We start from the raw sequence: 26,849 nt of genomic DNA, 5'->3' as shown, positions 1-26,849 counted from the left end.
TGAGGAACTTGACCCCAGAGAAGGAAAGAATGGAAGAATCTAGTCCTGCGGCCGGAGCAGGACTTTCAGAGGACAGGAAGGCTTGACTTTCCACTCACTGTCTACAGCAGTGGTCTGCAAGATGAGCAAGAGAACCCACTGGGATGAGGGGGAAACTACTATTTTTGTTTAGAAAAATAGGAAATTGAGCTTCACTAATGTCCACTCAACAAGCTGAACCAGGGATGCTCGTAGTCCATGAGGGCCAGCTACACGTCAGGTCAGCTTTGAGGGGACAGTCTGTGGGCGGGCCCAGCACAGAGTGGCAGGCAGTGGCCACCACCCCTTAATTCACTGCTAGGGTGTCACTGAGTGCTCCTGCAGATTTCAAGCCCTGATTAAGAGGCTGTACTGATTGATTATATTATCTGTATATTACTACTAACCAACATTAACCCTGGACAAATGGACAGGGCCTGGACAGTGCTCAGAGAAACCACAGCCTGAGCACTACCATGAGAGCCCAGGAGAACTTTAAGAAGGCAGAGCTGCCCTGGTCGGGTAGGTCAGTTGGTTAGAGCATTGTCCAGATACACTTACGTTATGGGTTCGATCCCTGGTTAGAGCACTTATAAGAAGCAACCAATGAGTGCGTAAATAGTGGAACAACAAATTGGTGTTTCTCTCTTTCTCTCTCTCTCTGCCCCCACCAAAGCAAATTTTTTTAAGAATTTAAAAAAGAGGGCAGAGCTGATTCTGCTCCTGTCCCTAATATATCAGCCACATTAAATGTTACTTCTTTTTCACCTTGCAATAAAATTTAGCAAGAAGTCAGCAAAAATATTTAAAAGTACAAAGAAGATAATTTGAAGTATAGTGAAATTTGCCCTAAGTATACATAGTGCCTCCATATATTTGCTAGTGGTGGTATATCACCTGTATACACCTGTATAAAATTTATAAATAAATCATATATGTATGGGCACACAAATATATTCAACTTTTTACCCATAGGGTACATTTAAAAACTGGAAGTCATCGGTTTATAGGATTCTGTGACATTTCCTAACCTGATTCTCAGGGCCCAGGAGGACTCACCCGATGAGGGAGTGCAGAGGGGGAAGAAAAGAAGAGAGGAAAGGGAGAAAACAAAATAACTTAAGTTTATTTGTCCTCCTCCACAGAACCTTTTCCCCGAAACATAGAGTCTCCCACCAGGCCCAGCTCCTGCAACTGACGGGTTAGGGCCCTCCCCTCCCTTTTCTTCCCCAAATCACCCGAAGCCGTTTAAACAGGTGCCTGAACCCAAATCAGAGTGAAAAGGAGTGGTCTGCCCTCCACACGTCCCAGTTTGTAAAAGTTCCAGCTGTCCCAGCAGAGGCTGTTGGGAGTGGCCTTCAGTTCTCAGACAGGACGGAGACCACCGCACCCCACGGCCATGGTCACGGGGAAGACGCTAGCCCTTGCAGCAGGAAGGGCTTTGCTGCCTCCAGGATGTCCAGTTTGGGGTCCAGCGAGCGGCCGAGCCCCTCTAGCACCATGATGGCAAACACGATGGAAGCAAAGTTGCTCTCAAGCTTCACCTGAAACAGAAAATAGGTGGTTCTTTCCAAAGCCCGTGGATATACAGAGAGTTCTGGATAGCCATGTTGCTGTCCGCTCTCAGCCTCTTATACCCGCCCGTGTGAGGTCTACTGTCCGCGTGACATTGTCTTCCCTCCCCATCGTTTTCCCCACCGTCTCACCTGCTCACCCAGCCTTCCATCCACCAGTATGGCTAAGGAGAAATTGGCAGGGGGGAGGTGTGTATGTTTTCACATATAGCACATGTATGACTTAAAAGTAATAAAATCAGTATCTCAGAGATATATCAGAAATTATAAATCTAAATAAGGGTCGTTCTTCTGACCAGCCAGCTCTCTGACTGCATTCCGTGTTATGATCCTTGACAAATGGCTGCCTCTTCCATGCAGCATTTCACTATCAGACTCCGGAACCTCAAGAGAAACAATGGGAAGGTCCATCTTTGGACACGAACCTTCCCTCCCCTGCTCTCAACTTCTTACACCCTTGGTTGGCAGCTTTACTTTGAAGAACAGCCCAAGGCCACACTCCATCACAAGGAGACAGACAAGGGCCAAGGTGAAGAACTCTGAGACCACCTCCCTCCAGGGGACAGGGGACAGGAGGCAAAGGCCAGGACAGCTGTGCCGGGGCCTCTGAACACACCGGACCAAGGGGCCCCTCCCCTCGGGCCACCCGCAACCCCAGGACTTCACACCACACGGGGCAGAGCTGGCTAAGGAAGACTGAGCTTGACCCCAAGCATCGTCATGTGAACACAGGAGGGAAAGGGCATGAAAGCTTTAGTCAGACTGTGTTACATTTGTGAATCCACCTTCTCACCACTCAGCATCACAGATGCTTAGACGGCAGAGTCTGACGGAGACACAGACCGACTGTGTGGTGACAGTGTATTGGACCTAGGGGGCACCCAGGGGCAGCACTCTTCACGCTAGTCAGTTGGCACGGAGAATGTCCTCGAAAATGAGATCTCAGAGAGAGAAGTGCTCCTCACCACCCTGTGGCCGCCCTCAGGCCTCCCCAGAGAGCTCCCTCCACACTGACCGGAGCACAGAGGCTCAGCTTGGCCTGGGGCCTCACCTTGTGAGTCATCAGCAACTTAAAGACACTGGAGAGAAGGCTAGAGACTTGGAGCTGCAAAAGAGAATAAAATAGAGCTGACTGCAGACTGAGAGTGCGGAGCCCCCGGCACATTTCTCTCCCTTCTGGGCCCCTATCCCGCCCCCATCCCACTAACCCGTCTCTTTCTGTCTTTCTCACACACACACACACACACCCACCCCCACTGAGTGGAAAGGAACTGACTGACAAACTCCAGGACTGCACATGCACGAACCCAACTCCCGTCTCAATCATGAGGAGCCTGAATGCAAAGACCCCTTCCAGGAAGAGGCCTGGAGGCCCGGCTACCCCTGCGCGAGTCTCCCCACAGCACATGCTAAGTAAGGTTGATTGACAGTGCCTGGGTGCCAGCTGCTGCTCCTCACTGCCCGTGGCCCCTGCTTGCTCTGACTTGATCCTGCCAGTGTAGACCATGAACTTGAGAGAAAAAACAGGTTTCCTAGCACTGGGTGTAGGACACAAATTGGGCTCTGGCTCAGGTCTAAATAAAGGAGGTGAACTTGAGCTGATTCCTTGGGCTGCTCAGAGACCTTGCTCGTCTCTCCCTCCAAGCTTGGCTGAGCTCCAAAACAGAAGCAGCCCCAGAGCAGCTGCACCCCAGACAGGGAGGGGTGCGACACTATGCACGGTGCCCCCGCGGCCACCCTGGAGAACCTGGCCAAGGACCACTCCCGAGAGCCAGAGGTTTCAGTGGCCTCCTCCCACCTGGGAGATGCGGGCAGAGGCAAGGCTTGTTCTTTGCCTGCCCTGAACCTCAACCCCGCCCCCAAGACATCTCCCCGTTAAAAGGCCTCCCTTTAACTTGGGCTCTGTTCTGTCCCAGGGCAAGAGCCAGGCCCCTGCCCCTCGAGTGGCCTGCTCACCTTCTCCAGGGTGATCGTGTCCTTCCTGGCCTGGGTCACCAGTGTGGCCATCTCAGCCTTGAATCGCCCGACGTCCCTGCACTCGCTGGCCCGGGCGTGATGCAGGATGAGCTCGGCCACTCTGTGGCCCTGGCAGATGCAGAAGAAGAAAAACTTTATATATAGAGTCAGGAGGGCACGGACCTAGGCGCTCTGCCCAGCCTTCCCCATACCCTAGCTGTTCCCACCTGACTCTTCCACTGCCCTGACTCTGGCCACTGCTGACCAACCAGCGTGGCCTCAGAGCCACCAGGACCTGCCCCCGGGCCGGACCAGCCACACCACCCTCGGAGGCCCCCCTCCTGCCCCCGCAGAGTTCCTTCCTCACAGCTGGCCCAGCCTCTGTGCGCAGCCTCCTCCACCCGGGACACCCCCTGACCACAGCCCCCATGGTCCTCCCGAACACCCATCGACCCCGGTGGTTCCTGCTCATGCCTTCCACTTCCCATAGCACCGCCCCAGGGGCCAAGCCGTGCCTCCTCAGGCTGTGACCTCCTCCTTCCACCCAAACCCGTGCGGGGGAACACGCCCCGCCCTACGTGCCACTGCGGCCCAGGGGACATTTCACAGCGGCCCAGGCCGAAGCCTCCTAAGCAGGAGCAGCCTCCCTCGCGCCCACCCATGTGCTTGCCGAGGGAGGAGGAGAGAGTGCCCCACGGACGACACAGCGGCATCTGGGAAGGAGATGATTCTTCCCACCCCAAACCATGAGGGGCCTGGAACGGGCCACAGGCACAGGCACCAGCCTGTCCTGGCCAAAGCCGTGACGTTTCTGTCGGGAGCACCCGTGGCAGGCCTGGTGTCTACCAGAATGACGAAGGCCGAGGAGCCCCGAAGTTCTCAAGGGCCCAAGAGATCCGGGCCCAGCTCCCCAGGGCCCAGCGGGTCTCACCTGCCCCATCGCCACAGCCATGAAAACTGCCCGGAAGTTCCTAAGGTCCGCGGCCTGCAGCTCGGCCACGATGCCGGCATCCAGGAGCACCAGGCGCAGCGGGCCCGGCGCGGGCATCACGGACGCCACCAGCGCGTCACAGACATCCACCTGCGGCAGCCGCGCCTCTCGGCGCTCGGACAGACCGTCGGCGCCCTGGACCAGGATGTTCCCAGGGTGAAGGTCGGCGTGGACGAAGTTGTCCACAAATATCTGCAAAGAGACGAGCACTCCTCAGGGCCGAGTCCGAGTCCGTCCTCGCCGCCCCATCGCCGCCCAGCCGTGCGCCGGGAAAGCGCCTGTGACGCTCAGCAGAGCAGGGGCCTGCGATACGGCCTCACTGCTTGGCGTCCTCAGTTCAGAATTCGCACAGGGACGGGCCGGGGGCTTTCAAGAGAAGAGTTATTTTCGAAGTCAAGAGCATTAAAAATGATTATAGGAAACATAACAAAATCAAAGACCATGCTGCACTTCAAAAGACCTTTTTTTTTACTCTATGATTCAAGCAGTTAATATTCAAATTAAAATAAGTATCTACTCATGGGTTAAGGATTTCCCCCCAAACCTCTCTGCTCTTAAACTTCACGGAACTTCCTTTATTTCAAATACTTCCTAAATCAGGCTCACTCTGCATCACCTCCACGTGCCCACACAGTGAGTCTAACAGCGACATGGACAGCCACCTGCTGGCACCCAGAACTGGGCAGGCAGTGGGGAGTGGCTCTGACCCCGCTACACAGGAGAGCAAGCCCCAGGGACTGTGAAGGACAGGAAGGCAGGCGTGAGTCTGTGGAACAGAACTCTGCCTCCCGTGAGAGGCCATGTCGGTGGTTCAAGAGACCACCAGCAACCTTTCTGGATAGGGAGGGAGAAACCCGGTGGAGGCGCAGAGCGGCCGCTTCTGGAGAGGCTCCCGGGGAAACTCCTCCTGGCTCCGGGCTGGCACAGAGCCCCTCCTCCTGGGCACAGGCCAGAGCCCCTCCCAGTCCGGGTCCTGGCTTCGCTGGTCACAGAGGCTGCTGCTGCTGCCCCAGTGAAAACCCCGGGAACTGGGGAGGCTCCTCGTACCTGACCCTGATGCCAAGCCTCCTGGCACCTTGCTGCCAGCTCAACCCTGGGGTGTTCGCCCCCATCCCTGATCCCAGGAGCTGGAAGCTCCCCGTGATCTCCCCACCCCTGGATGCTGCCAACTGGGCTTCTGCCCTGGCCCCGTGGAGCCCCATGACGGGACAGAGTCCTCTGCCCGTTCAGCTTCCACTGCATGACGAGTGGAAACCCGGCTCTCCCACGGCAACCTCGCTTCCCCAGCAGCCCCGCGGATGGGGGCTGCTGACCCTCCACACCCACGGACCCTGGGCTGGGGGTGGGCTCGGGGCTGCCCTGAGTCCTCTCTGCAGGAAGGCCTACGGCCTCCCCCTCACTGTCAGCTCGCACCACACCACCACCGTCCTGCTCACCTCGGCCCCCGAGGCCCCTTCTCCGTCACATCCGCTCTCTCCTCCCACGCTCAGACCACACAGCTGGTGCCTCCTTTGCCCGACTGTGCACCCTCCGGGCCTGGCACTCTCCTGCCTATCCAGCCCAGACCCTGCCATCCACCCCTCAACCTCTCTCTTCCGTGCCAACCACCAGGAAGACCTCGGACCCTCAACGATGCTGTGCTCCTGCGTGTGAGCTGCCCACAGTGCTGGGCTGACACTATTACTGCTGGTGACACCAATAAGGACAGCAAAGGACACTGCTTAGGGCTCACTGTGTCCTTTTCTGAGTGTCCATTAAATCATTGTCAGGCCGGCCTTTCATGGATGACGCCTCGACTTCCTTCACATCCCAGCTGAGACGGAGCCGCTTCCTGAGTAAATCTCTGGGCTGGGTCAGGCCCTCTTACGTGACCCTCTGGTACCTGTACTTACCCTCCATATAATTGACTCATTCACAGCTGGTCTTCCCACTAAACGGACTTCTGTGCACACTGTAATCATGTCTGTTCTCACTGCTGTAGAGCCAGCACTGCCTGGCACGTAGCAAGTGCTCAGTAAACACTTGCTGAATGAACGAACCAAGTGGCATGTAACATGCGATACTGTCTTAGGCCGTTTGTAGACAATGTGGGCGGGCCCTTCCCACAGCACCTTGCAAGGGGACCAAGCGAAAGCCCCCGAGAACGTGCAGAGCAGAGAGCTGTAGAGGGGACGGGTGTCTGGTAGGCTCAGCCGTTTCCAGAGTGGACTCTACACTCGGCTCGCCCTCCACCCAGGGCAGCTGAGCAGTGTCCCCGCCATTTCCCCACACGCTGGGCCTGCACACCCTCTCCCAGCCCGCGAGCTCACCATCTTCAGGAGCATGTTGATCCCCAGCCGAGCGATCTTCCTCTTCAAGTCGACGGGAATTCCTGCCTGCTGGTAACTGGACACGGGCACGCTCTCCTTCGGGAAAATCAGGGAGGGCACGGCTTTACCCAGGACAGCCCTACTCCTCACCCCCACGGGGCACGTGGTGTTCCCGTCGACCCAGAGAGCTCTTCCTTTCTTAGAAACCCTAAGAGTCTGTCCCCCACGAGTTGATTTTAACCCATTTACATTTCCCTTCCCTGCCATTTCTCAAAAGAAAACAAGTCCCATAGGTTGTTAGGGAGGCTGCCCGCTGACTCTGCCACCCACAGGTCAGGCCGCTGCTGTGTGGTGGGGAGAGACAGGAACAGGCCCTGGAGAGCTAGTTTCTGGTCAAGAGTCGGCCACGAGAGACATGAATGAGTTCTGTGACCCTGAGCAGAGAAATGGACAAAAGGGTGGGGGCAGGGGAAAGGGGAGCTAGCAAGTAAGCATTTCATATTGGTCAGTTATTTAACTGTCAGAGGAGCCCACTGAGATCTTGTTGTCCCGAATTAACTAATTAAAGAACTGAAGCCCAGAGAGTTTAAGTAACTTGCTCAGGGTCACACAGCTTAGTAACATTGGGAGGTGGCATCACTTCCCTGGATGCCGTATTACCATATTACCATGTTACCATCTTTGCAGAGGGGGCTGGACCAGGCGCCCGCTAAGGCCAGGGACATGACACAGACACTCGCTGAGCACGTTCTCTCTGCAAACCCCAGCCGGGGGCGTTCTGCACTCAGCGCGTCACTGACTGCTGGGACACCCCTCTGGGGCAGGAGCAGTGGCCAGCCGTCACGCATGAGGAAACGAACGTCACCCAGCACATACAGTGGCAGAGCGGATTTTCACCTCCACCAAGCTGAGGCCATGCGGCCACCTCGCTGTGCCACTGCCCGCCCTCGCGGCACGTGCGGGGAGTAACCACGCGCTCTCTCGGCTCCTGTCTTTCCAGACTACAGCCTTCAGGTGAAGCGGAGGCGGCCCTGCTGTGAGTGAAAGGCACGGCCAGGTAAGTTTGGACTCTTACCTCGTAGGTCTCCACCAAAACATCCCTGGTGACGAAGGGGTGCAGCGGGGTGGGGAATCGGACAGACGTCACGTTCAGGAAGTTGCACTGGAAGTGTTCCAGGTTCTGAGCTTCGTAGCGCAGGTCGATCTGCAGGGAGACGGAGAGAAAAGGCGGGGGTGGTCGGGCGCAGGGATCGCAACCCCTGAACTGGGAGGACCTAGCAAGTCAGGAGAGGCCCCTGCCTTCTGCTCCTCCTGCCCAGGTCCCCAGGGACACGGGAGGAGGCGTGCTCTGACTACAGGCCTCCCGGAAAGTCCTGACCCTCCCGGGAACTCCTCTAAGCTGCAACAGCAGACACCCTCACAGTACAGTGGCTTCTCCGCTCTTCCTTCTCTGCCCACCCCCTTCTGGCCAGCCAGCGGACACCCCCATCTCCCAGGGGCTCCGTTTTGTGGCCTCTCCAGGCACTGCCCTCACTAGCCCACCCTCCCGCCCCTCCCCTGGATCAAAGCTCCCTCCCACCCACTCTGCCCTCCACCCCGCCACACCGACACTGTTCCCCCAGACTCCCCAAGCCTCCCGCTCGCCAGGCTCAATGGCCCAGTCCCGTTTTTGTCCTAATTAAATCTACAACCTCATTCTTCCCGACCCGCTCGTCTCTTCACTCTCAGGGCTCCAGCCCCTGCCTTGCAGCTGCCCTGTCTGGGCCTGGCCTCCTGGCCATTCCTCCTCAGGTGCCCCAGACGCCGATGTGTCTCAGCTCATGACCTTCACCAGCTTTTGCTCTCCCTCTCCAGCCCCTCCACCCTCAGCTAGCACCTCCTGATGACAGAACCTTGACCTCCAGTCCAGCCCTCCTCTGCCAGTCTCCGGACTTACACTCACGTACAGCTAGGCATCGCCCTGTGGAAGTCCAGAGACCCTTGACCTTAATGTCTGAACAGAATTTACTTTCACGCACCCCCACACGCACCCAGTCACCCAGGACCCACTGCAGAGGACTCCTCTTTCCCTCCACACCCATCAGCGCTCAGTGCCGTCGACTCTGCGGTCCTAACCTAACCACTCTCCAGTCTGCTCTCCCTCCCCACCCACTGCCACTCCCAAGGGGGCTCGCAAGCAGTCACCCGAACCCTAACAGGGGTATCTGAGCTGGGCTCCCTCCCCTCCACCAGTCTTCCCTCTCTGGGAGATGCCCCTCCCATCTGCTGGTGCCCCCTGCTGTCTTCAGAATGAAGCCTCAATTCTTCAGGATGACATCCAAGGGGGGGGGTCATGGTTTGCCCCCCACTTCTCCCTTCAGATCCATCTTTTATGCCTCTCCCTTCCTCTACCACCCCGAAGTCTGGCTTCACCCGATCTGCACGGTGCCAAACTCCCCAGGCCGCCTGGCCCGCCCCGCTCCCCTGCCTTCCTTGTCCTCGCTGATTGGAATGTTTCCCCCATGTGGTCCAACTGTAATACCAAACTGGAGCCACGGGAGCCTTGACCCTCAGGATGGAAGGGCCACTTTCCCTCTTGAGCCCCAACTGAACCTGTAGAGACTCCCACTGTACCGCCAATCGAACTCTGTTTGCAGGTATTGATAGGTCAACCCCTGCTGCCTACAATATTTTCCTATGGATGGGAAAAGCTCACTCATTCTTAGTTCATCGGCTTCTAACAGACTCCCGCGCAGACACCAGACTCTGAGCTTTCAAGCCTGGGAACGCGAGAGGCCCACTGGACACAGCTAGTAGGCCACATGGGGTGAGACAGAGAGGTCTGAGTCCAGTCTGATGGGGCCCCGTGATGCCCATCGGACTTCTGGGAGGCGAGCTGAAGCTCAGATGGGCGGTAGAACTGAGAGTCATTAACGCAGAGATGGCTATTGAAATATAAGCTATTTTCTCTGTTTTAATTTTCTTTAAAAAAAAAAAGACTTTATTTATTTATTTTTAGAGAAAGGGGAAGGGAAAGAAAAAGAGAGGGAGAGAAACATCAATGTGTGGCTGCCTCTCATGTGCCCCCGACCAGGGACCTGGCCCGCAACCCAAGCCTGTGCCCTGACTGGGAATCGAACTAGCGACCCTTTGCTTCGCAGTCCAGTGCTCAATCCACGGAGCCACACCAGCCAGGGCTGTTTTAATTTTCCTTTGTTATCAAAGCCACACTACTCCATAGCATAAAGCAAAGACTTCTAAACACTAAAACACAACACATCCCTTGGACTTAAAACCTTTACATCCAAGGACCTAAACGAGGACTTAGCACACTGCTTCTGGAAGTCTGCCAGTCTCAGCACTACCAACAGAGAGCCAGGGCAGATGCCCACTTGGAGCCACGACAGCCCCCAACCTGCGTCTGCCAAGTCCAGCTACTTAAACAGGTGACCCAAGACCCTGGACAGGGAGGAGGTCCCTGTGTACTCTAAAGCCCCAGAAACAAAGCAAAACAAAGGCACGGTGTGTGACTTTGCTGACAGTTCTTATCGCCCTGGAGTTCAGCCTTTGATCACGGCACTTAGAGATAATGTTGTGTGTTCCACCAGAATGATTTCGCTTTTCTCCCAGGCACCAAGAAGGCTTCCCAAGCACCCTCCTTGCAGCACGCTTGTGATGAGAGCTGACCTGCAGACTAGGAAGGAGTGATGCTCATCATTTCCACGCCTGGCCACTAAATCCCTCACGTGGTCCTCCATGGTTTTTCTCCCACATCCGCACTGACCCTACATGACACATGCTGAAGACGGCAGTGCCGACCTTGGGAGGAAACAGATCCCTGAGTAGCTGTGGAGTAGAGCTTCCTCTCTCTCCTTCAGTTCACCTGCGTGGAACTTTGATACTAAACAACAACCCTGTTGCATGAAGCTACTGAGGTTTGGGTGTTCTTTGTTATATTGACTAGTGTTACTTACCCTGACTAACATACCATACTAGCCATGATCTGCAGGGAAATACTCATTCATTCGGCATTTACGAACTCTGTTAGATGCTATTTATAACTGAGGGAAGGAGAATTCACCTGTTGGACCATGAGCTTTTCAAATTCCTCCACTATCTCAGGCAAGCTAAGCCACTTGATTCCTGGCAAAAGCGCAAGGGCTCGGCTGCCCGTCTTCATCAGCAGCAGGTCCATCCGCACCTGAGAGAGCAGGCCAGGGTGCAGCACCTGCCGGAAAGGGGAGCAGTGAGACCACGGTGGGGGGGATCGGGAAGGCACGTTCATTCACTCGGCCCGACTGCGTCCCCCCCCCCCCCCGTCAAAGAAAAGCCAGCTGGCTCCTCTTCAGAGCAAAGGGGAAGCGGTCCCCACACCCAGGATGCTCTTGCCTCCCTCACTCCGTGGGCTTTCCCTGAGGGGATGCTGATGGCATCTCTTCTGCCCTGCACTTAGCTTCCTGGGACGAGCAGATGGGCTTTTTGTTCCCAAACACATTAAATTTAGGTCAGGGGCTCCCAGAGGGCACCTGAAAGCCACCAGGGGGTGCTTGGTGAACACCTAAGCAAGCAGGTTCTTCCCCAGGTGGCACAGGAGCATCAGGGGGACCTGCCGCCTGTGTCTGCGAGACCCCCTGGATTACGCTGAATGGGAAGGGGACAGTGTGGGGACAAGAAATGATGGAGCCCGGCCAGGGCGACGGGGCATGGAGTGAGAAGAAAGCCACTCCTGTAAAGATGAACACCGCCATCTTGGGCTCCCCAGAGCACGTGTGACCTGTCTGTCTCCGATCTATCCTGACCCCAGGGCTCCTCCGCCCGCAGAGGCAGCGCACTCCGAACCCTCTTCATTTTCTTCCATCAGACTGTTCACGCCACCTCTCCCTCAAGCCAAGACATAAAACAACTCTCACTTCATAGGCACTCAGGTAACGGTCAAGCTAATGCAGGCCGAGGGAAGGCAATGTGCAGGGTGATTTGCAGAGGAGGGGTCCCTGGTCGAGGGTAGCTCTGAGGGGGTCAGAGGGATTTTAGAGACAGGCAGGGCCCACTGAGGACACCAGAGCACTTACTTTCACGGCCACAGGGATGAGGTGATGCGGCTGAGGTGGGGGGGCAGGTGCCAAGGCCTGAGACACGACTGCGTCCGATCCAACCAGGTCGGCTCTAGGGAGCAGCAGCCTTTCTAGAAGTGACTGGTCCGCAAGACTTCCTTGAGACCACCACCCCTTCCCCAGGGGCCCGAAGAGCACGCTCAGCCCCGAGGCCGCCCCAGCTTCTGAAGGAGGCGGCAGCCTGGAGGCCTTGGCGAGTCTCTGGATGCTGCCATTGTCCAGGAAGACAGGGTTGGCACGCGCTTTGTACACTTGGGCCACGCAGCCTGAACCCACAGGCTCCTGCTTCTCAAAGCGGAGGACCTTCCCCCAGTCCTCCCCAAATGCCTGCTGCAGGATGTGCTCGGTGTGAGCCCAAGGGTGCGGGGTCACCCGCACATGCAGCTTGGAGAACTGGGCACAGAAGGCCTCTGAGAAGAGGTCTCGCCGGGTGCTGGCCCACTGGCCCAGTTTGATGTACGTTGGGCCTGAGGTCTCCGTGGCTTTCAGAAGCAGGTGCAGCCAGAGGCTGGAGATGCTGGGAGCCAGGTAGGTGAGAGGGTAGAGTAGGAGGAGGGGGAAGAATTTCACCAGGAGAGCCCCAGCTCGCAGCCCCAGGCGGAGGTAAAGGAGGAGGCAGCCGTGCCACCCGTCTTGGGAGACTCTCTCCAGGGGCCCGTTTTCAGCCAGGTCACTCCAGCTGGCCCTTGGCTGATACGCGTTCTCAGGCGGCCCCTCACCAGTGTCCCCATGGACTGAGACGAGTTTGGGCAAAGTGCCCAGCAGAAGCCAGCAGAGTCTGGAATTTCGAGGGCATCCGGAGGGTCTTAAAAGGCAGAGTTCCTTTCTGAGCTCAAAACCCCTTAGGTACGACAGGCAGACCCTGACAGAGAAGCGCCAGGGAGTCACCATCCTCTCCCAGAGTTCCACAGCCTAGGCTGCCTGCCCTCCACTAAAAGGGCGCCCACCTATCTATGCTCACACTTTCGGCAAGGCCGACTTGAGTCCAGGACCACAGCCGAGTTTTCCACTCAAAAGGGGGGCAGCTGCCTGACCCTGTTCAGCTCACGTGTAATCCAAGCCCACTCCCGCTTCTGCCGCACGACCCTGCCCCGCCTTGCCCGCCGGAGGGGACGGCCCATCCGTCCCTCCGGGCTCCACGCCCCACTCCCTCCCTTCGGGTACGGCCTTGGCCCAAGGCTTGAGGCTGCCAGCGGCCTTCGCCCGAGACCAGCTGCGCCTACCGGGACTTTCAGAACGGAATCCACTGTGAGAAGCTGAGGGGCCAAGCCAGATGCGAAGCCAGGCCCAGGGCGAGGACGCGACCTGCGCGAGGTGGCCGCGCGGGCGGAAACAGAGCCGGGCGACCGCAGTGTCACCGCGCGTGCCAGGGCCGGCACGAGATCACCGCTGTGGCCGGGCACCGCCTGTAGCTGGAGTGCGGAGGGGCTGGACGGGGGTGGAGTCGGGTCGGGTTCAGGGCGTTGCAAAGGGTCGAAGCACAGAGGCCCGTGGGGGGCCGGGGCCCAAGGGCGAGCGAAAGAGAGCGGAGGGTCGAGGTGCTAGGGCTTGGGCGTTGGGTGCGGACAGCCTGGGATCGGAGCCCCGAGAGCGGGGAGGAGGTGCAGAAGGCAGAGGATCCGGCGCCGAGAGCTGGAGGCGGTTGCAGAGGGTCGGGAACCAGGCGCGCAGAGGCCGAGCGGAGGCATCTTCCGGGAGCGCCCCGCCCGCCAGCTCCGGCGCCGCCCCTTAAAGCGGACGCGGTGCGGACGCCCGCGGAGGTACACGCGAGCCTGGGGTCCTGGGTCCTAGGGAGAGATCCAACACAAAACGCAAGCGCAGGCTCCGCGCTCGCCCCCTTCCCCGCGCGCGTCTGTCTTTCCACTGACATCTGTGTAGCTTTCTTCACATAGAGCGTGGAAACCGTGAATTGCAAGATGGTTGTGAACACCAGTAGGGGTTTCAGTTGAGTGGGATGAGGGGGTAGGGTAGTCCCAGGCTGCATCGATTTGGGGAACGTGTCTGGACCTTAGGGAACGGCTCCTGGAAGGCCATGTTCACTCGTTTAACTGGTACTTGTTGAGCGCCATAAGTATTTCTTAATCTGAATGTAATGTTTATCAAGGCCGGGTAATACAATGTGCATTGAGCAAGGCACCCTGCTGGGCTGCGGAGTGGAGACACACACCCTGCCCTTCCATTCTGACCACTTATGAGGGGGACCACACGGGAACGCAGTGTACAATTTCAATGTGTGGCAAGGACCATGAAAGAAATGAATAGGGAGAACCAATAGGATGTAGCTACTTCGGAGGGGAAGGTAGGCCTTGGGGTGGGAGGGTGTTCAGACAAAGAAAAAAGCCCTAAAATGGGAAGGAGTTAGGCGTGAGGGTTTTTGTTGGGGGGAGGGGAGTCGTTTGCTTGTTTTAACGTCAAGAAACCAAAGGAAAGTCAGGTGGTTCTAGAGAGCAAAGCGGGGAGAAAGGGAGCTTGGAAATAAGGCAGTGCAGCCAGGGCGGGCCCAGAGGTCCTCTCTCCACTCCGCCAGTGGCCAGTGGGGGTTTGAGGCTGTCCACCCAGGGACCACAGCCGCCTCCTTACATGCCGTCCTTCACCTGCACGTGGAGGAGAGGCCTCCACGGAAACTGGCCCAGGCGCGATCCGTGCGCCTCACAATGGAAGGAGCATGGGGAGAGAAAACCAGGACACAGCCCAGCTTTGCTGGACTGGGGTCCCTCTGGCTGGAAGTGTGACTGCCACTCCGCAGCCCTCAGGAGTGCCCAACAATGTGGGGACCTGGACTAGGACAGAGACAGCAGTGGGGAGGGGCTTCCGGCTGCTCCTGAGTTGTTAACCAATAGCCCATCGCCCATTTCCACAAGATGCTGCAGACTCCTCTGCTGTTCCCAAGGCAGGAGGCATCCCGGCCACCACTGGTGTCAAATATGACCAGCCATGGATTATCCCCTTCCCAACCTCCCACTGATTTATTTGCCCGCTCCGTCCCAAAGGTGTGTGGAATGTTCTTGTATGTATCCCCGATTCATCAAGGGGCGTATTGAGGACCAGAGGCCCTGGGTTCTAGCCCACTGAACCGAAGGGAACCATGTGACCTCAGGCAAGTCTTTCTGGGCCTGTTTCTCCTTAAGCTAACTAGGGAGCGAGTCTGACTAAAGCTGCACGAGTCCGCTACATTTGTACATATGGTTCTGGCGATTAAAATGTATAACGGTAGTTAAGAGCAAAATGCTGGAGCTAAATAAGCCTGGTTTCAGTTCCCCTCTGCATAAGCTGTATAACCTGGGGGACAAGTTACCTCACCTTTCGGAGCCTCCACGCCTCTCTCGTCAAATGAAGGTAAGACGAGTACTCGCCTCTCAAAGCTCTTAAAGACAGTGAGCCACAGACAGGTGCGGCCAGGCGCAGTGCGCCAGTAAGTGCTCGCAAATGTCATCTGCATTGCCTAGAGAAGTAAAAGTTGTTTTGTTTCTCTTCCCACTTCATGTGGCAGGCATATCTTCACAAATTTGGAGGGTGCATTGTGGAAGGGCTGACTTAAGGGCGTCCTAGAAATTCCCCTAAAGCAGCGGTTCCCAGCTTCAGCATCCACCGGAGGGCTGAGGGCTGCCCCATAACCAGTGTCCGATTCTCTTAGGTCTGGAGTGGGGCCTGAGAATGTGCATTTCTAACAGTTTCCCTCTCTGCTGCTTCTGGTCGTAAGAACAAAGTTTGAGAATCATTGACCTTCTGGTGGAGGTGGTAGAAGTGGTGGAGGTGGTGGTGGAGGTGATGGTGATGGTGGTGGAGGTGGTAGTGATGGTGGTGGAGGTGAGGGAGGTGACAAGAACGATGGTTGGTGAAGTGGAGGGATTCCTGGGCCCCATGTGAACATCCATCAGGGGAATGATGTCATACATGTTAAGGCACCGTGGACAAACAGTTATATCAAAATGAACCCTAAACCAAGATTTGTAAGGGCAGCCTTTAAAATTCGCAGATGTTGGTTTGCAGTCAGGCTGCTTCTCATGTGAGTCACTTGGCGCACTCTGTCCCAGGGTCAGTAGCAGCAGGAGTGCATTTAGAGTGATGAGTGCACGAAGAGACTGGCCAGCCCATGCATGACAGCAGCCCTCCGACCCACAGCCCCGCAGCAATGGGCCTGAAACAGCCAGGACGTGGTCAGTGACTGCCAGCCCCTCTAATTTTCTCCCCACCTCCCACTCAGGACCCAACCATGGGACACCAACATCCTCTGTAAGCCAGTCACACAATATGCCCGGCCTCCAGCTTCCCCGAGCCACCACCCTGCCACGGGGGCACACTGAAGCCTCTTTTTTTTTTCCTCTCTAAAGCTTTCCCACTAGCATTGCATTCTTCACTTGTTCTCAAGCATCTGCCAAATACAAGTGACAGTGGCTGACTCCCTTGCTACAGAAAGATCTGAATAAATAGCCTGTGTTTGCTCTCATTTCGGTGATCTTTGGGGGGCCGGTTTCCATACAATTTCCACACCAGCTAATTATTGTTGATAGTTTCTGGGTTTTGGAATAGTTTCTGGTTCTTGGAACTGTTCCTGCTGGTGTTGTTAACTCTATTACCACTAGGTGGCACCATTCACTTGTGGAGTGCAACCAACGGCTTCCTCTGGGTTCCCAGACCCGGCTGAGAAGAAATGGGTGGGCAGGGAAAGATGCAAAGGCCCACGCGGCTGTGCTTATCTTGTCAATGAACAAATGATACAATGACTTTAGCATCTCCCATGTAACGTTGCTACATATCAGATGCCGTGCAGGGGACGTACTTGTCCCAGACCTTGGGGAAGAAGGTGGGGACAGGGAATTGGCTGGCTCTGGGGTTCTCTACCTCCTCACTTCCGACACTTGGGGCAGGATAACTTTCCGTTGTGTGTCAGGGGGTGGATGAGGGAAGCGGAAGCTGTCCTGTGCACTGTGGGGTGTTTAGCAACATCTCTGGCGTCTACCCACTGGATGCCAGAAACACCCTCCTTTCCCAGTTGTGACTTTCAAATGTTTAAACGTTGTCGAGTGTCTCCTGGGGAGCAGAGAGCAGAGTTGCCCCTGGTGAGAATCACTGTGCTCCTTGTCGAGGACAGCTCTCTGCTGAGACCCTTTCAGCACCCCCACGCCCACACTCATAAGACCAGCCACCTGCATACGCCTGCCGCAGCCTCCCCTTTTCCGTCCTCCTTGAGCAAGCTCTACACTAGTGTGTCTCCGCGGGGACTTAAGCCACCTGCACCCAGAACACCTGAGGTGCTTGTGAAACTGCAGACGCCTGGGCCCCCTGCACTAGGGTCCCTGTGGGGAGGATTAGATTCCCCACCCCCCTAACAAGCCAAGGGGATTATCTGGCAGATTAAAAATTTGAAAAGCATGGACCCCACGCCACCCCTAGGTCTTGCAGAGTAGACTTGGCATGCAGTTAGCTCCTAAGAGAGTTGGGCCTGGGCATAAAAATCCTGGCCCTGTGGTACTGGCATACAGAGAAAATATGAGAATCGGTACTGGGAAAAGACACTAAGGGAGGGGGCTGTCGTGGGCCCACTTGCCACCTTCTCCCTTTCTCTTTTTGTCTCTTTAGTTGAACTGTCTCGATTACTTCTCATGAGAATTTTTCCTCCTCTGGTTCCCACCTTCTGATTGTCTAGGTGACTTGTTCGAGCACTACCCAGATGCAGGTGCTGATCCCCTACTAATGAATGCGGGTGGCCCAACAGGCCCCTCCCTCCTCCCTAAGGGGTGTGGCCTGGCCATAGGTGAAGTCCCGTCAGGCTCTGCTTTGCTATGCCCCGTCCTGTGCAGCTGCGCTGCTCCTGGTTCTTTCCTGTCTGTTCTAAAGCTACAAAGTGGTCACAAAGACAGGCCCTCAGAAGCGAGGGGAGGGTGAAGGAGCCCTGGGGCCCGCAGTCTGGGCCCTGCTTCCCTCCCCCTGGGTGGCCTCAGCTTCCCCTGCCCCTTCTATCCCACACCTTCTGGATGACATTTGCTTGGGACCAAGAACAAACCAAGGCTGGGCTTGAGGTTTCTGTGGGATGCTTGGCTTGGTTTTGTTTCCTCGGAGGGAGCCAGCCAGGGGTTGTGGTGGGACGGGAAGGGACTTGCATCCAGCCTCCGCGGGAGGAGAGAACGGGCCAAGGGTGGGACGGGCGGTGGGATGAGGAGGATAGAGGGAAGGAGGCGGGTGCCTGTGACGGACAGGGGAGTCCTGCTGCTCGTCGGACGGCTCCGCAGGCTCAGCCCCGCCACTCAGAGGGACGAGGGGGGTCCTCTCCAAGGGCGTGTCAGAGGTGACTTTTCCCGGCTGAAGTAAGTCCCCTCCATGCTCTACCTCATCCAAATGTCAAGGGGCTAAGCACAGATAAATGATTCCTCTCCCCGTGCAGCTTTCTAGACAAAGTAATCATCGTAATAAAATAACCCAGCCTGTCATCCATCACCTGCTGCGTGTACGTGTATGCCTTTCAACTGTGCACTGGCACGCATTTCCAATGACACAAAAGCAGGCTGCTGTGGAGGGGCGGAGAGGAGACGGTAACAGTGACCCAAATAGGGGTACCTGATGGGGGGCTGGGGCGGGGTTAGAGATGCCCGAGGAACTGCACTGCCTGCGCCTTCCAGAGGGGGGCAGTATAACGAACTGAATGGTGAGCCAGAAATCCCCTCCTAAGCAAGTGGGTGGAGCTGCGCAGAGCCTTTGCTCTCAGGCAACCTGGTATAATAAAAAACATGGCTTGAGCCACACCAGCCGGAACCCATGAGGCCTTAAACAAGGTACATAACCTCTTGGAACTTGGGTTTCCCGCCCCATGAAATGGTAGGAATAATATTTCATTGCTCAGACGTGTGAGGAGGATTACATGACATGACATATGTAAAGTGCCCGGAACCAAAAAGATGCTCAGTGAATGTTTAGCATTCAGAAGGAATTTAAGTGGAAATTAAACGACTTGGAGAGGAGATGTTCAAAAACTCCTTCTCAGGCTCTCTCCCGGTCTTAACCAGGCCAGCCCTCCCATCGGTCCGTCTCCTTCACACGGCTCGTAGCAAAGATGAAGCGGGCTCTGTGTCGGGGGTTCTGGCAGAGGCCGGGACCTAAAACGGGTAGTGGAGGGGATAGCTCAACTCTTATGGGGGAGAAAAAAAAAAAAAAACTTGCTGCTCTCTGCCCTTCAACCCTGAGCACCGTGTGAAAGAAACAAAAAAGACTAGGAAAAGAATAGCAAACAGACGTTAACCGAGAGCGCCCCCCACGGGCCAGGCCCGGAACAACACCCTTTACTTGATCTGTCTGCTTTAATCCTCACAACACGATGAGGTTGGGCATAACCATTGCTATTTCTACCTTACAGACGAAGACACTGAGGGTTAGAGGCGAAGCAACCTGCTCTAGGGCCAGTTTGACCTTCTGACCCTGAGCCTGTGCTCCCCAGCAGCACGCTGAGGGAAGAGGAGAAAGGGCGGTGAGAGATGTTCTGACGAGCTCCAGAGCTGCGTGGGGTGAAACAAGCAGGATTTACGATAAAGAACAATCAGCTCTTACCCTTCCTCTGACCCACAGCTCCCCTGACTTGAGGCCAGGCACTCCCTCCCACCTGGCTCTCACTTTCCACTGTGGAGAGAAGCTGCAGACAGACAGGGAGGGCAAGGGGAGGTGCTGTTGCAGCAGTCGGTGTCAGGAGCTGGGGAGAGGAGGGGACCATTGAGAGGGTCTTCCACGCCCCAGTCCACAGCCCCCACCTTGGGGGCTACCCTTCCCTTGGGAGCTAGAGGACTGGGGCTTGGGAGGGACCAGGGTAGCACCGGCTGGGAAAATTCCAGAGAGCCAGCTGGGGCAGGGCCACACAGGAAAGGAGGGGAAGGAGCCATGTGTGGGTCCTCTGCCATGGGGACAACTCCTCAGGTTCCCAGGGACGGAGGCAGCCAGCCCAGAGGAATGGTGGAGTTGGGGCCTGGGGCAGGCAGGCGGGAACAGAAAATTGCAAAGCACAGGCGCCAGCATCGCACATCAGAGTATCAGAGTCTGACCTGAGGCATGAGTATTTTTCTTTCTTTCTTTCTTTAATATCTTATTTATTTATTTCTAGAGAGAGGGGAAGGGAGGAAGAAAGGGGCAGAGAAACATCAGTGTGGTTGCTTCTCGCGCGCCCCCTACTGGGGACCCAGGTATGTGCCCTGACTGGGAATCGAATCCAGCAACCCTTTGGTTCGCACGCCGGCACTCAATCCACTGAGCTACACCAGCCAGGGCTATTTTTTTAATAAGCCAGTATCCAGAACTCAAAAGATGAAGGAACAGCCACCTGCCACTTAGGACTTGCCACTAAGGGCCTCCCTAGCCTCCTCTCTGGCCTGCCCACCTGAGATGTGACTGGCAATTGGGAAGCCACAAAATCGAAGGCGATCAGCCTGTTTCGTTCATCGGGTGGGAGGAGGCAGCCGTCTGGGCTCTGAGCTCAGTGGTTCTCCATCTGCCCTTTTCTCCACTTTGCCTCCAGACGCCCCAGGATCCTGGGAGTAATTAACCCTCAAGAAGCCGAGTCTCTGGTCTTTTGTAAAAAGGAAAGTAAAAACTTAGTGAATGATACCTCAGCAAACAAAACAATTATTTAAATGCTTACACTTAAGAAAATGCTTGAACTCTGCATATTGGTATTCTAAACTTTACCATGCTTAGTCGAATGGGTATGGCATGAAGGAGTTTAGGGAGTTCTAGCGAGCCCTAGAAAAGCTTCAAAGATCTCATACAATCAGCAAAATCCTTCACTCAGGAGAGGGAGCTTTTTTCCCGTGACTTGGATATCTGAATACATCCCTTAACTATCAGGTCCGGTCTACAAACTGGAAACTGCCTAGGCAGCATCTAAGTTCCCCCACGTGTCACAATCATGCCCCCCCCCGCCCTCTCTCTCCTACACACTGCTTTTGTAGATTAGTAACTTAAACCTCTTTCTCCCCCCCGCCCCCGCTAGGCTTTATTTAGGCCCTTCTTTCTAGCCCCCCCCGCCCCGAGCTAAAGACAAGAATGACTTTACTCCTGGTAGAGAGATGGGCCTGGAGCCGTCCCTCCGCACCCACAAATCACCACCGCGAGGGCCGTGCCCCACTCGGCAGCAGCGGGAGCTCCTCCGCTCGGGAACTGCCCGCGGCCGCGGCCCCCGGCCCCCGCCCCCGCCGTCCGCAGCACGAACTGCCCGCAGCCGGTTCACGTGCACGTCTTCCTTGGCAGTCCTGCATCATGCGATCCGTGTCCCTGGACTGCCCCACGTCAGAGGCGGCAGCGGGCACTATAAAGTCCTGTCTCCGGGAAGCTTTGCCGGACTTCCCTCCTCGCCGGGTCTGAGAGCCCTTGTTCCCTGCGCCCAGGAGCCCTGGGCTCTCATTGCCTGTGCTACGGTTTTCGGCGCCTCCGCCGGGCTGCCCGTTGCAGGGGACACCCTCTCCAGGGTGCCCCCACCTCCAGCAACGCCTTAGACGACTGGAGGGAGTGAGGCCGCCAGCCACCGCGGCGCATCTACCTCAAGGTCTCCGCTCCGGGCTGGGGCAGACGAAGAATGCCGCTCGGTGGTCTCCGGCAAAGAAAGGGTTAATTCGCCCACTCCCCACCCCCCAAAAAGGAGAAGGGAAGAGTCCGGCAGAAGGTCCTGTTTACGGGAGCTGCCGGAGTCCGCGCGGCCCTCGGAGAGGCGTTGCCGTGGCTACGGGCCCGGCGCCCGCCAGCTGCGGATGAGCTCATTGGAGCGGCGGACGGGGGGCGACGGGCGGGGGACGGCGGGCGCGCGGCCCGCGCAGAGCCGCCGCGCCGGCGGGGAGAGGACGAGGCTGCGGGCCGAGCCCGCCTTCCGCTCGCCCACAGCCGCGGCGGGGCGGTGGGGACGCGAGCGCAGGGAGCGCGGCTCTCCCGGAGAGGCCCGGACGACCCCAGCGCGAAGGGCTGCGGGCCATGGCGCCCCGGGCCCCCGCCGCCTACAGCCCCCGCCCACCCGGGCGCCCCCGAGCTGCGCCCGGGAGCCCGCGGAGCCGAAGCCCGCCTGGAGGTAGGACTGGGCCGGAGGATGGTGGAGGGGCGCGCCGGGGGACCGAGGAGGGGACGCGCCGGGGGCGGAGGGTGGAGGGGAGACGGCTGGGGCTGCCCCGACCCGGAGCTGGGAAGTGGCGGTTTGCAGACAGCAGACTGGGTGTCCCGTGTGCGGACGTGGGGACCGAGGCGCTGCAGCCCGACCTGCAGGACGTGAGCAGAAGTGCTGTCCCGACGCCCTAACGGGGTTCGCGATGGCTTCCTGGGCCGAGCGGGGAAGCCGTCGTCCCGCGCGCCTCGGAAATCTGCACAAACTGGGCAGAGCCCCCTCCCTGTGCAGTGCTGGGTCCCGGGGCGCGAGGGGAGGGGGGTGAGAGAGAGAGAGAGGAAAAAAGAGCAAAGAAAGAATCAAGAATCGAGAATCGCTGAGCAGCCAACCCTTCCTCACTGTGGTCAAAATATGTAGTCTTGGGAGAGCAGGAAGGTAAAGACGATGGAATGATCTGCTTTCTCCCACTTTCCCCCTAAAGATGGAGTTGGGAGCCCGTGGAGCCCAGCAAGAATCTCAACAAAGGACATAATGATGTTTAGGGGTGTCACAGGGAACTTGATTCAAACCACTGAGAACAGCCAGGCCGCAGGGAGTGGGGGGGGGGGGTCCTGTCTTTGAGGGGCGGGTGGGGGAGCTGGGCGGTGCCCTCCAGGGGCGCAGGTTGGGGCAGGGGGGCTGCAGTGACTTTGCTGTAACCAGCTCGCGCTGAGGAAGGAGCAAACTAGCTGGCGTTGAGGTGTGCGTGTAGCAGGGTCACAGCAGGCACTCTCCAGTAATTTTGTTGTGGAGCTCTTCCACCCTCGGCGGTTACTGCATGAAAGAAAAGAACAAAATCCTTGCTGCTTGCATTGTCCGATATCAAACACACCAAAGGAGTAGTGAAGAAAGCATTTAGGGGCCTGCTTAGGATGGAGCAGAGTTCTGCCAGAAGTCAAGGGCGAACAGTGCCTGTTTTTGAGGAGGGGTAGTGGAGAGGCTGGTGGCCAGACTGACCCACAGTCCTTTTGTTCCACATTTGAACCCTGCCCACGTCACGTATTCACTGACTTAACATTTCTCGGTGCTAGGCATTAAGGACACAGTGATAAATATCACCCTTCTTTCCAGGAACTCACCATCCAAGTTGGACAGTGAAACAAAACATTAAAACCGGTCCCCGCCTGGCCTGGCCTGGCCTGGCCGTGAGTGCTGCATGCCAGGGCAGCCCAGAGCTGGGAGGCCCACAGAGTACGTGCTGCTGGGGCTGAGTCCTGGAAAGCTCTCCACCAAGAAAACGAGGCAGGGAAGGTTGTTTCTGGCTGAGGGAACAGCGTGTGCAAAGTCACCAAGCGGGGGGGAGGAGAGGCAAGTGTGGGGAGAGCTCTTCTTGGTGGTAGTGTGCTCCTGGAGGCAAGCAGGACCCCCCTGAAACGGGAGAGGTGGCACCAGTGGGCACCCTAGAAAGCCCCCATAGGGTGCACAGTGAAGCCGCAGGTCCTGTAGGCCCCCTGGGTGATGGCAGCGGTGAGGCGGGGCGCACCGGTTCAAGAGATGGGGAGGTCGAGTCTGGGGACGGGCTCGGGCACACGATGAGATCTCGTCGACTAACACTCCGTGGAGGAAAGCTCAGGGGAAAACAAAGCAAAGCAAGAGAAATGGATATTTTGAATGGCCTGCATGTAGCAGACCGCAATCACTTGGACAGTGAGTTTGGCTCTAAATGTTCTGGCAGCTTGGAGACAAACAAAAAATACACGGGATCGCATGGTTTTGGATTTGGGACAACAGAAAGCATACAAGTTAATTTTCAGAACAAAACTTTTCCTGTAATTGAACTCAACTGGGGGTGTGTCGTGTGGATCTTTGTCTAAACATTAAAGGGCGGCGTAGGAGAAGACGTTCCTGTCCACGTGACAGGAGATGGGAAGATAAAGCTCCACACAGCTATCTCCTTGTACCATCTTCCCGCTATGACCTGGGGGTGCACTGCATTTTTGTGGGGGGCCGAGTGTCAGCTCAGGTTCAGAGGCAGAGGGCAGCTAGGACCCCGGGGAGTCTGATGTGGGGGAGCCATGGTCCCTTAACTGTACTAAGAGGTGACACCTACTTCTAGGAATGTCAGAGCAAAGCACCCAGGGTTCCCCGCCGTGCAGGGCAAAGCAGGCCCTTCCTAGTGTGGCTCATAGGTGGATGGACTGAGACCCTGGTCTGGAAAAGGGGCTGCACGGGGCAGAGTGTGTTGGGAAGGACGACAGCCGGAAATGCTGACCAAAGGGAAACACGGAGAGTGGGAACAGCATCTGAGGGTTCCGGTCAGAGGGGCCAGTCCACTTCCCCGAGTGGTCTGGGTCTTCCTGCCCTCAGACCTCCCGTTGAGCCTGCTTCTGGGGGGTGGGGAGAGGGTGAGACTCAGGAGACCAGAGATCCACTCAGAGGAGAGGAAGGCCGGGGAGGGTGGGGTCTTGTTTGCTGCACCACCAAGAATGTTGCAGAAGAACAAGGAATTCCAGCCCAGAGCTGACAGGCTCTGCAGACTCAGCCACAGATCCCCCAGCCAGGCCCTTCCCTGTGGTCTCTGCAGAGGGGACAGACCTGCGGAGCCCACGTCAATGTGCTCCTAGTGTGTGCCTTCTGAAGCGTAAACCATTTCATGCCAACAACGAACATCTTCACATGAATTAGGTGTGAGATTCTACTGTTCTCCCCTTGCGTTTCTTAACTTTTTTAGTGAACTGTGGAAATGATCCCGGAAAGTATAGTCTTTCATTTCTTAACTTTTTAAAAAAAGATTTCACTTATTTATTTTTAGAGGAGGGGAAGGGAGAGAGAAAGAAGGAGAGAGAAACATAGATGGGTTCCCTCTTGCACATGCCCCACTGGGGACCAAACCTGCAACCCAGGCCTGTGCCCTGCCCCGGAATCGAACCCACAACCTTTCGTTTTGTGGGACGATGCCTAGCCAACATTCACACTGGCCAGGGTGCATTTCTTAACGTTTTTAACTTGGGGTGTACACCAGAAGATACATTTCAGTCTCCTGAAACAACCATGCCTGGGCTCCGCCCTAAACCAATTAAATCAAAGTCTCTGCGAATGAGGGCTGTACATCAGGGTTCTTTACAGGTCCCAGGTGATTGGAAGGGACAGCCAAGGCTGAGAGTGGCTGCTTTGACAATCACCTACAGGGTTCTTTAGAGCAGGGGACCAAAACCTCAGAGTCCAAAAGCAAGGATCCCATGGAATTTAAAATAAGGAAGCCTAGTACTCATCATGAAGTCAACTGCCCGATCAGCTCCCCACATCAATACCTAAAGCCACCTGAACAGCTACAGATAAGGAGGCTGGTTGGAGACACATTTATATGATGCTTTCTGCTTGGGAAGCGGTTTTTGAACAGAAACTCCGAACGCATGATGACGAGGCGTCCGCAGTCAGATCTGCCTGCCTGGCTTAACACGTCTGCGGGCAGCGCCCCGCCGTGCACCCTTCCTTCTCCGCCTGGAGCCTTCCTTGAGTGCTGAGCCCAGCAAAGTGCCCAGCTGTGTCTCTTGCTGTTGGTTCCGGGTCCCCATAACCTCGATCCCACATCACCACGATTCCGCACACGGCACAGGCTGAAACCTGGGGTGGGTGGGTGGCCGGCCTCAGGAGCCGGCCCCATGGAGTGACCCAAAGCACCGCCCTCTATCTCCCTCATACTCCCTCGCTTCTCAGAAGGGAGAGCGTAGCAAGAGTCGAATGTGATTCAGCACTCAGTTCTCTGCCCAGCCACTGCGGCCGTAGCTGGGGCAGCCATGTATACCCACTGGGGCACGATGAGGGGTCCATGGGCAGTGGCCCAGACGGATGTGGTTTTGCACCACCCCTCTGTCCCTCTCCCCAGTTGTATTTGCCCCGCCCCCGCCCCAGAGCAGAGGCCTGGCCCCAGGGAAGAAAGTGGGTGGAGTGAGTGGCTGCCCAGGGCTGCGTGTGAACTTCTGGTCCCCACCGAGTGAGTCAGAGGAGCAGGGCACCCCTGTCCCTGCCACCGCCACTCACCATGGAAAAACTAACAGCGGACTGCCTTCTCCCAGCAAATTGAAACCATTCACACAGGACGCATCTATCATTTTATGTGCGTTTTTCACGTCCCTGGGAAGTACAGGCCCAGCAGCCTCTGCAGACGCCCCAGCAGAGGCATGTGTACGGGATGGTGCAGCGAATTCAGACTCACGTGGACCTTACGTGGTCCAGGGAGAAGGTAGCCTGTGGGGAAGCCGTACAGCTCTGATTTGGTCGCTGGGCGGGAGCGATGGGCAGCCTGAGGCACAGGCCTCGCGTCCCCTGCTGCGGGAGTGAGACCGGCTCCTGAGCCCCGGACTTGGCCGGGGTGGCAGCGGGGAAGGTGCAGGACCTGGCCGGTGCTCGGGCTGCTGCCAGGCAGCGTCTCCAGCCCTGGGGCTCTACTGACTGCTCTGAGCTGTGAGATCGGTTCAGGTGTGGAATGAGGTACACGGCCCTGGGACCTCAAGTACGACTGACTCCCTGGCATCTTGGGGCAACCGTCACTCTTTCCATCTGGTCCACTTCACCACCTGTTTGTGACAATCGGCAGACACACACAAGCTCCCAGGACATCAAAAAGGGGCCAGTGCGGTCTGTTTATCCTGCAGCTGCACTGGTGCACGTGACGCGGTGGGAAACCGTCAGAGAGGAGAGAGCTGCTTGACGCCTCCCCAGACAGCGAGACTTGGAGAGCCCAGCGCTTAGTAGGGACAGGGCCCAGAGAGCTTTTACTCCAGGCTGTCCTTCCACCGGACACCGGATGGCCGAGGCCCTGGGCCAGAGGGGAGGGAGATTGGGGAAAGGGTCAGAGGGGCTGCTGCT

General features: G+C 56.9%; 2 protein-coding genes across 2 annotated transcripts in view; one reads left to right on the top strand and one right to left on the bottom strand.

The window, feature by feature from the left end:
* Window positions 1-1,123: 1,123 nt before the first annotated feature.
* ADCK2 (aarF domain containing kinase 2) lies at window positions 1,124-13,637 on the bottom strand. The gene is made up of 8 exons (XM_028525697.2): window positions 11,897-13,637; window positions 10,909-11,055; window positions 7,924-8,052; window positions 6,849-6,944; window positions 4,480-4,731; window positions 3,549-3,677; window positions 2,644-2,697; window positions 1,124-1,562 (listed from the first exon to the last, which is right to left on the bottom strand). Exons 1-8 carry the CDS (start codon window positions 12,827-12,829, stop codon window positions 1,422-1,424), a joined length of 1,881 nt encoding a protein of 626 aa, XP_028381498.1. The 5' UTR covers window positions 12,830-13,637; the 3' UTR covers window positions 1,124-1,421.
* A 7,478-nt stretch (window positions 13,638-21,115) lies between these two features.
* Window positions 21,116-26,849, top strand: part of DENND2A (DENN domain containing 2A) — an 88,449-nt gene continuing 82,715 nt past the window's right edge. The window contains 1 exon segment of the mRNA XM_028525654.2: window positions 21,116-21,971. Coding sequence (XP_028381455.2) covers window positions 21,661-21,971 — 311 coding nt within the window. The 5' untranslated portion in view covers window positions 21,116-21,660.

The sequence above is a fragment of the Phyllostomus discolor genome, chromosome 10 (genome assembly GCF_004126475.2).
Source record: "Phyllostomus discolor isolate MPI-MPIP mPhyDis1 chromosome 10, mPhyDis1.pri.v3, whole genome shotgun sequence".
In the NCBI taxonomy this organism is placed as follows: domain Eukaryota; kingdom Metazoa; phylum Chordata; class Mammalia; order Chiroptera; family Phyllostomidae; genus Phyllostomus; species Phyllostomus discolor.
This window is presented reverse-complemented; position numbering and strand designations above follow the sequence as displayed.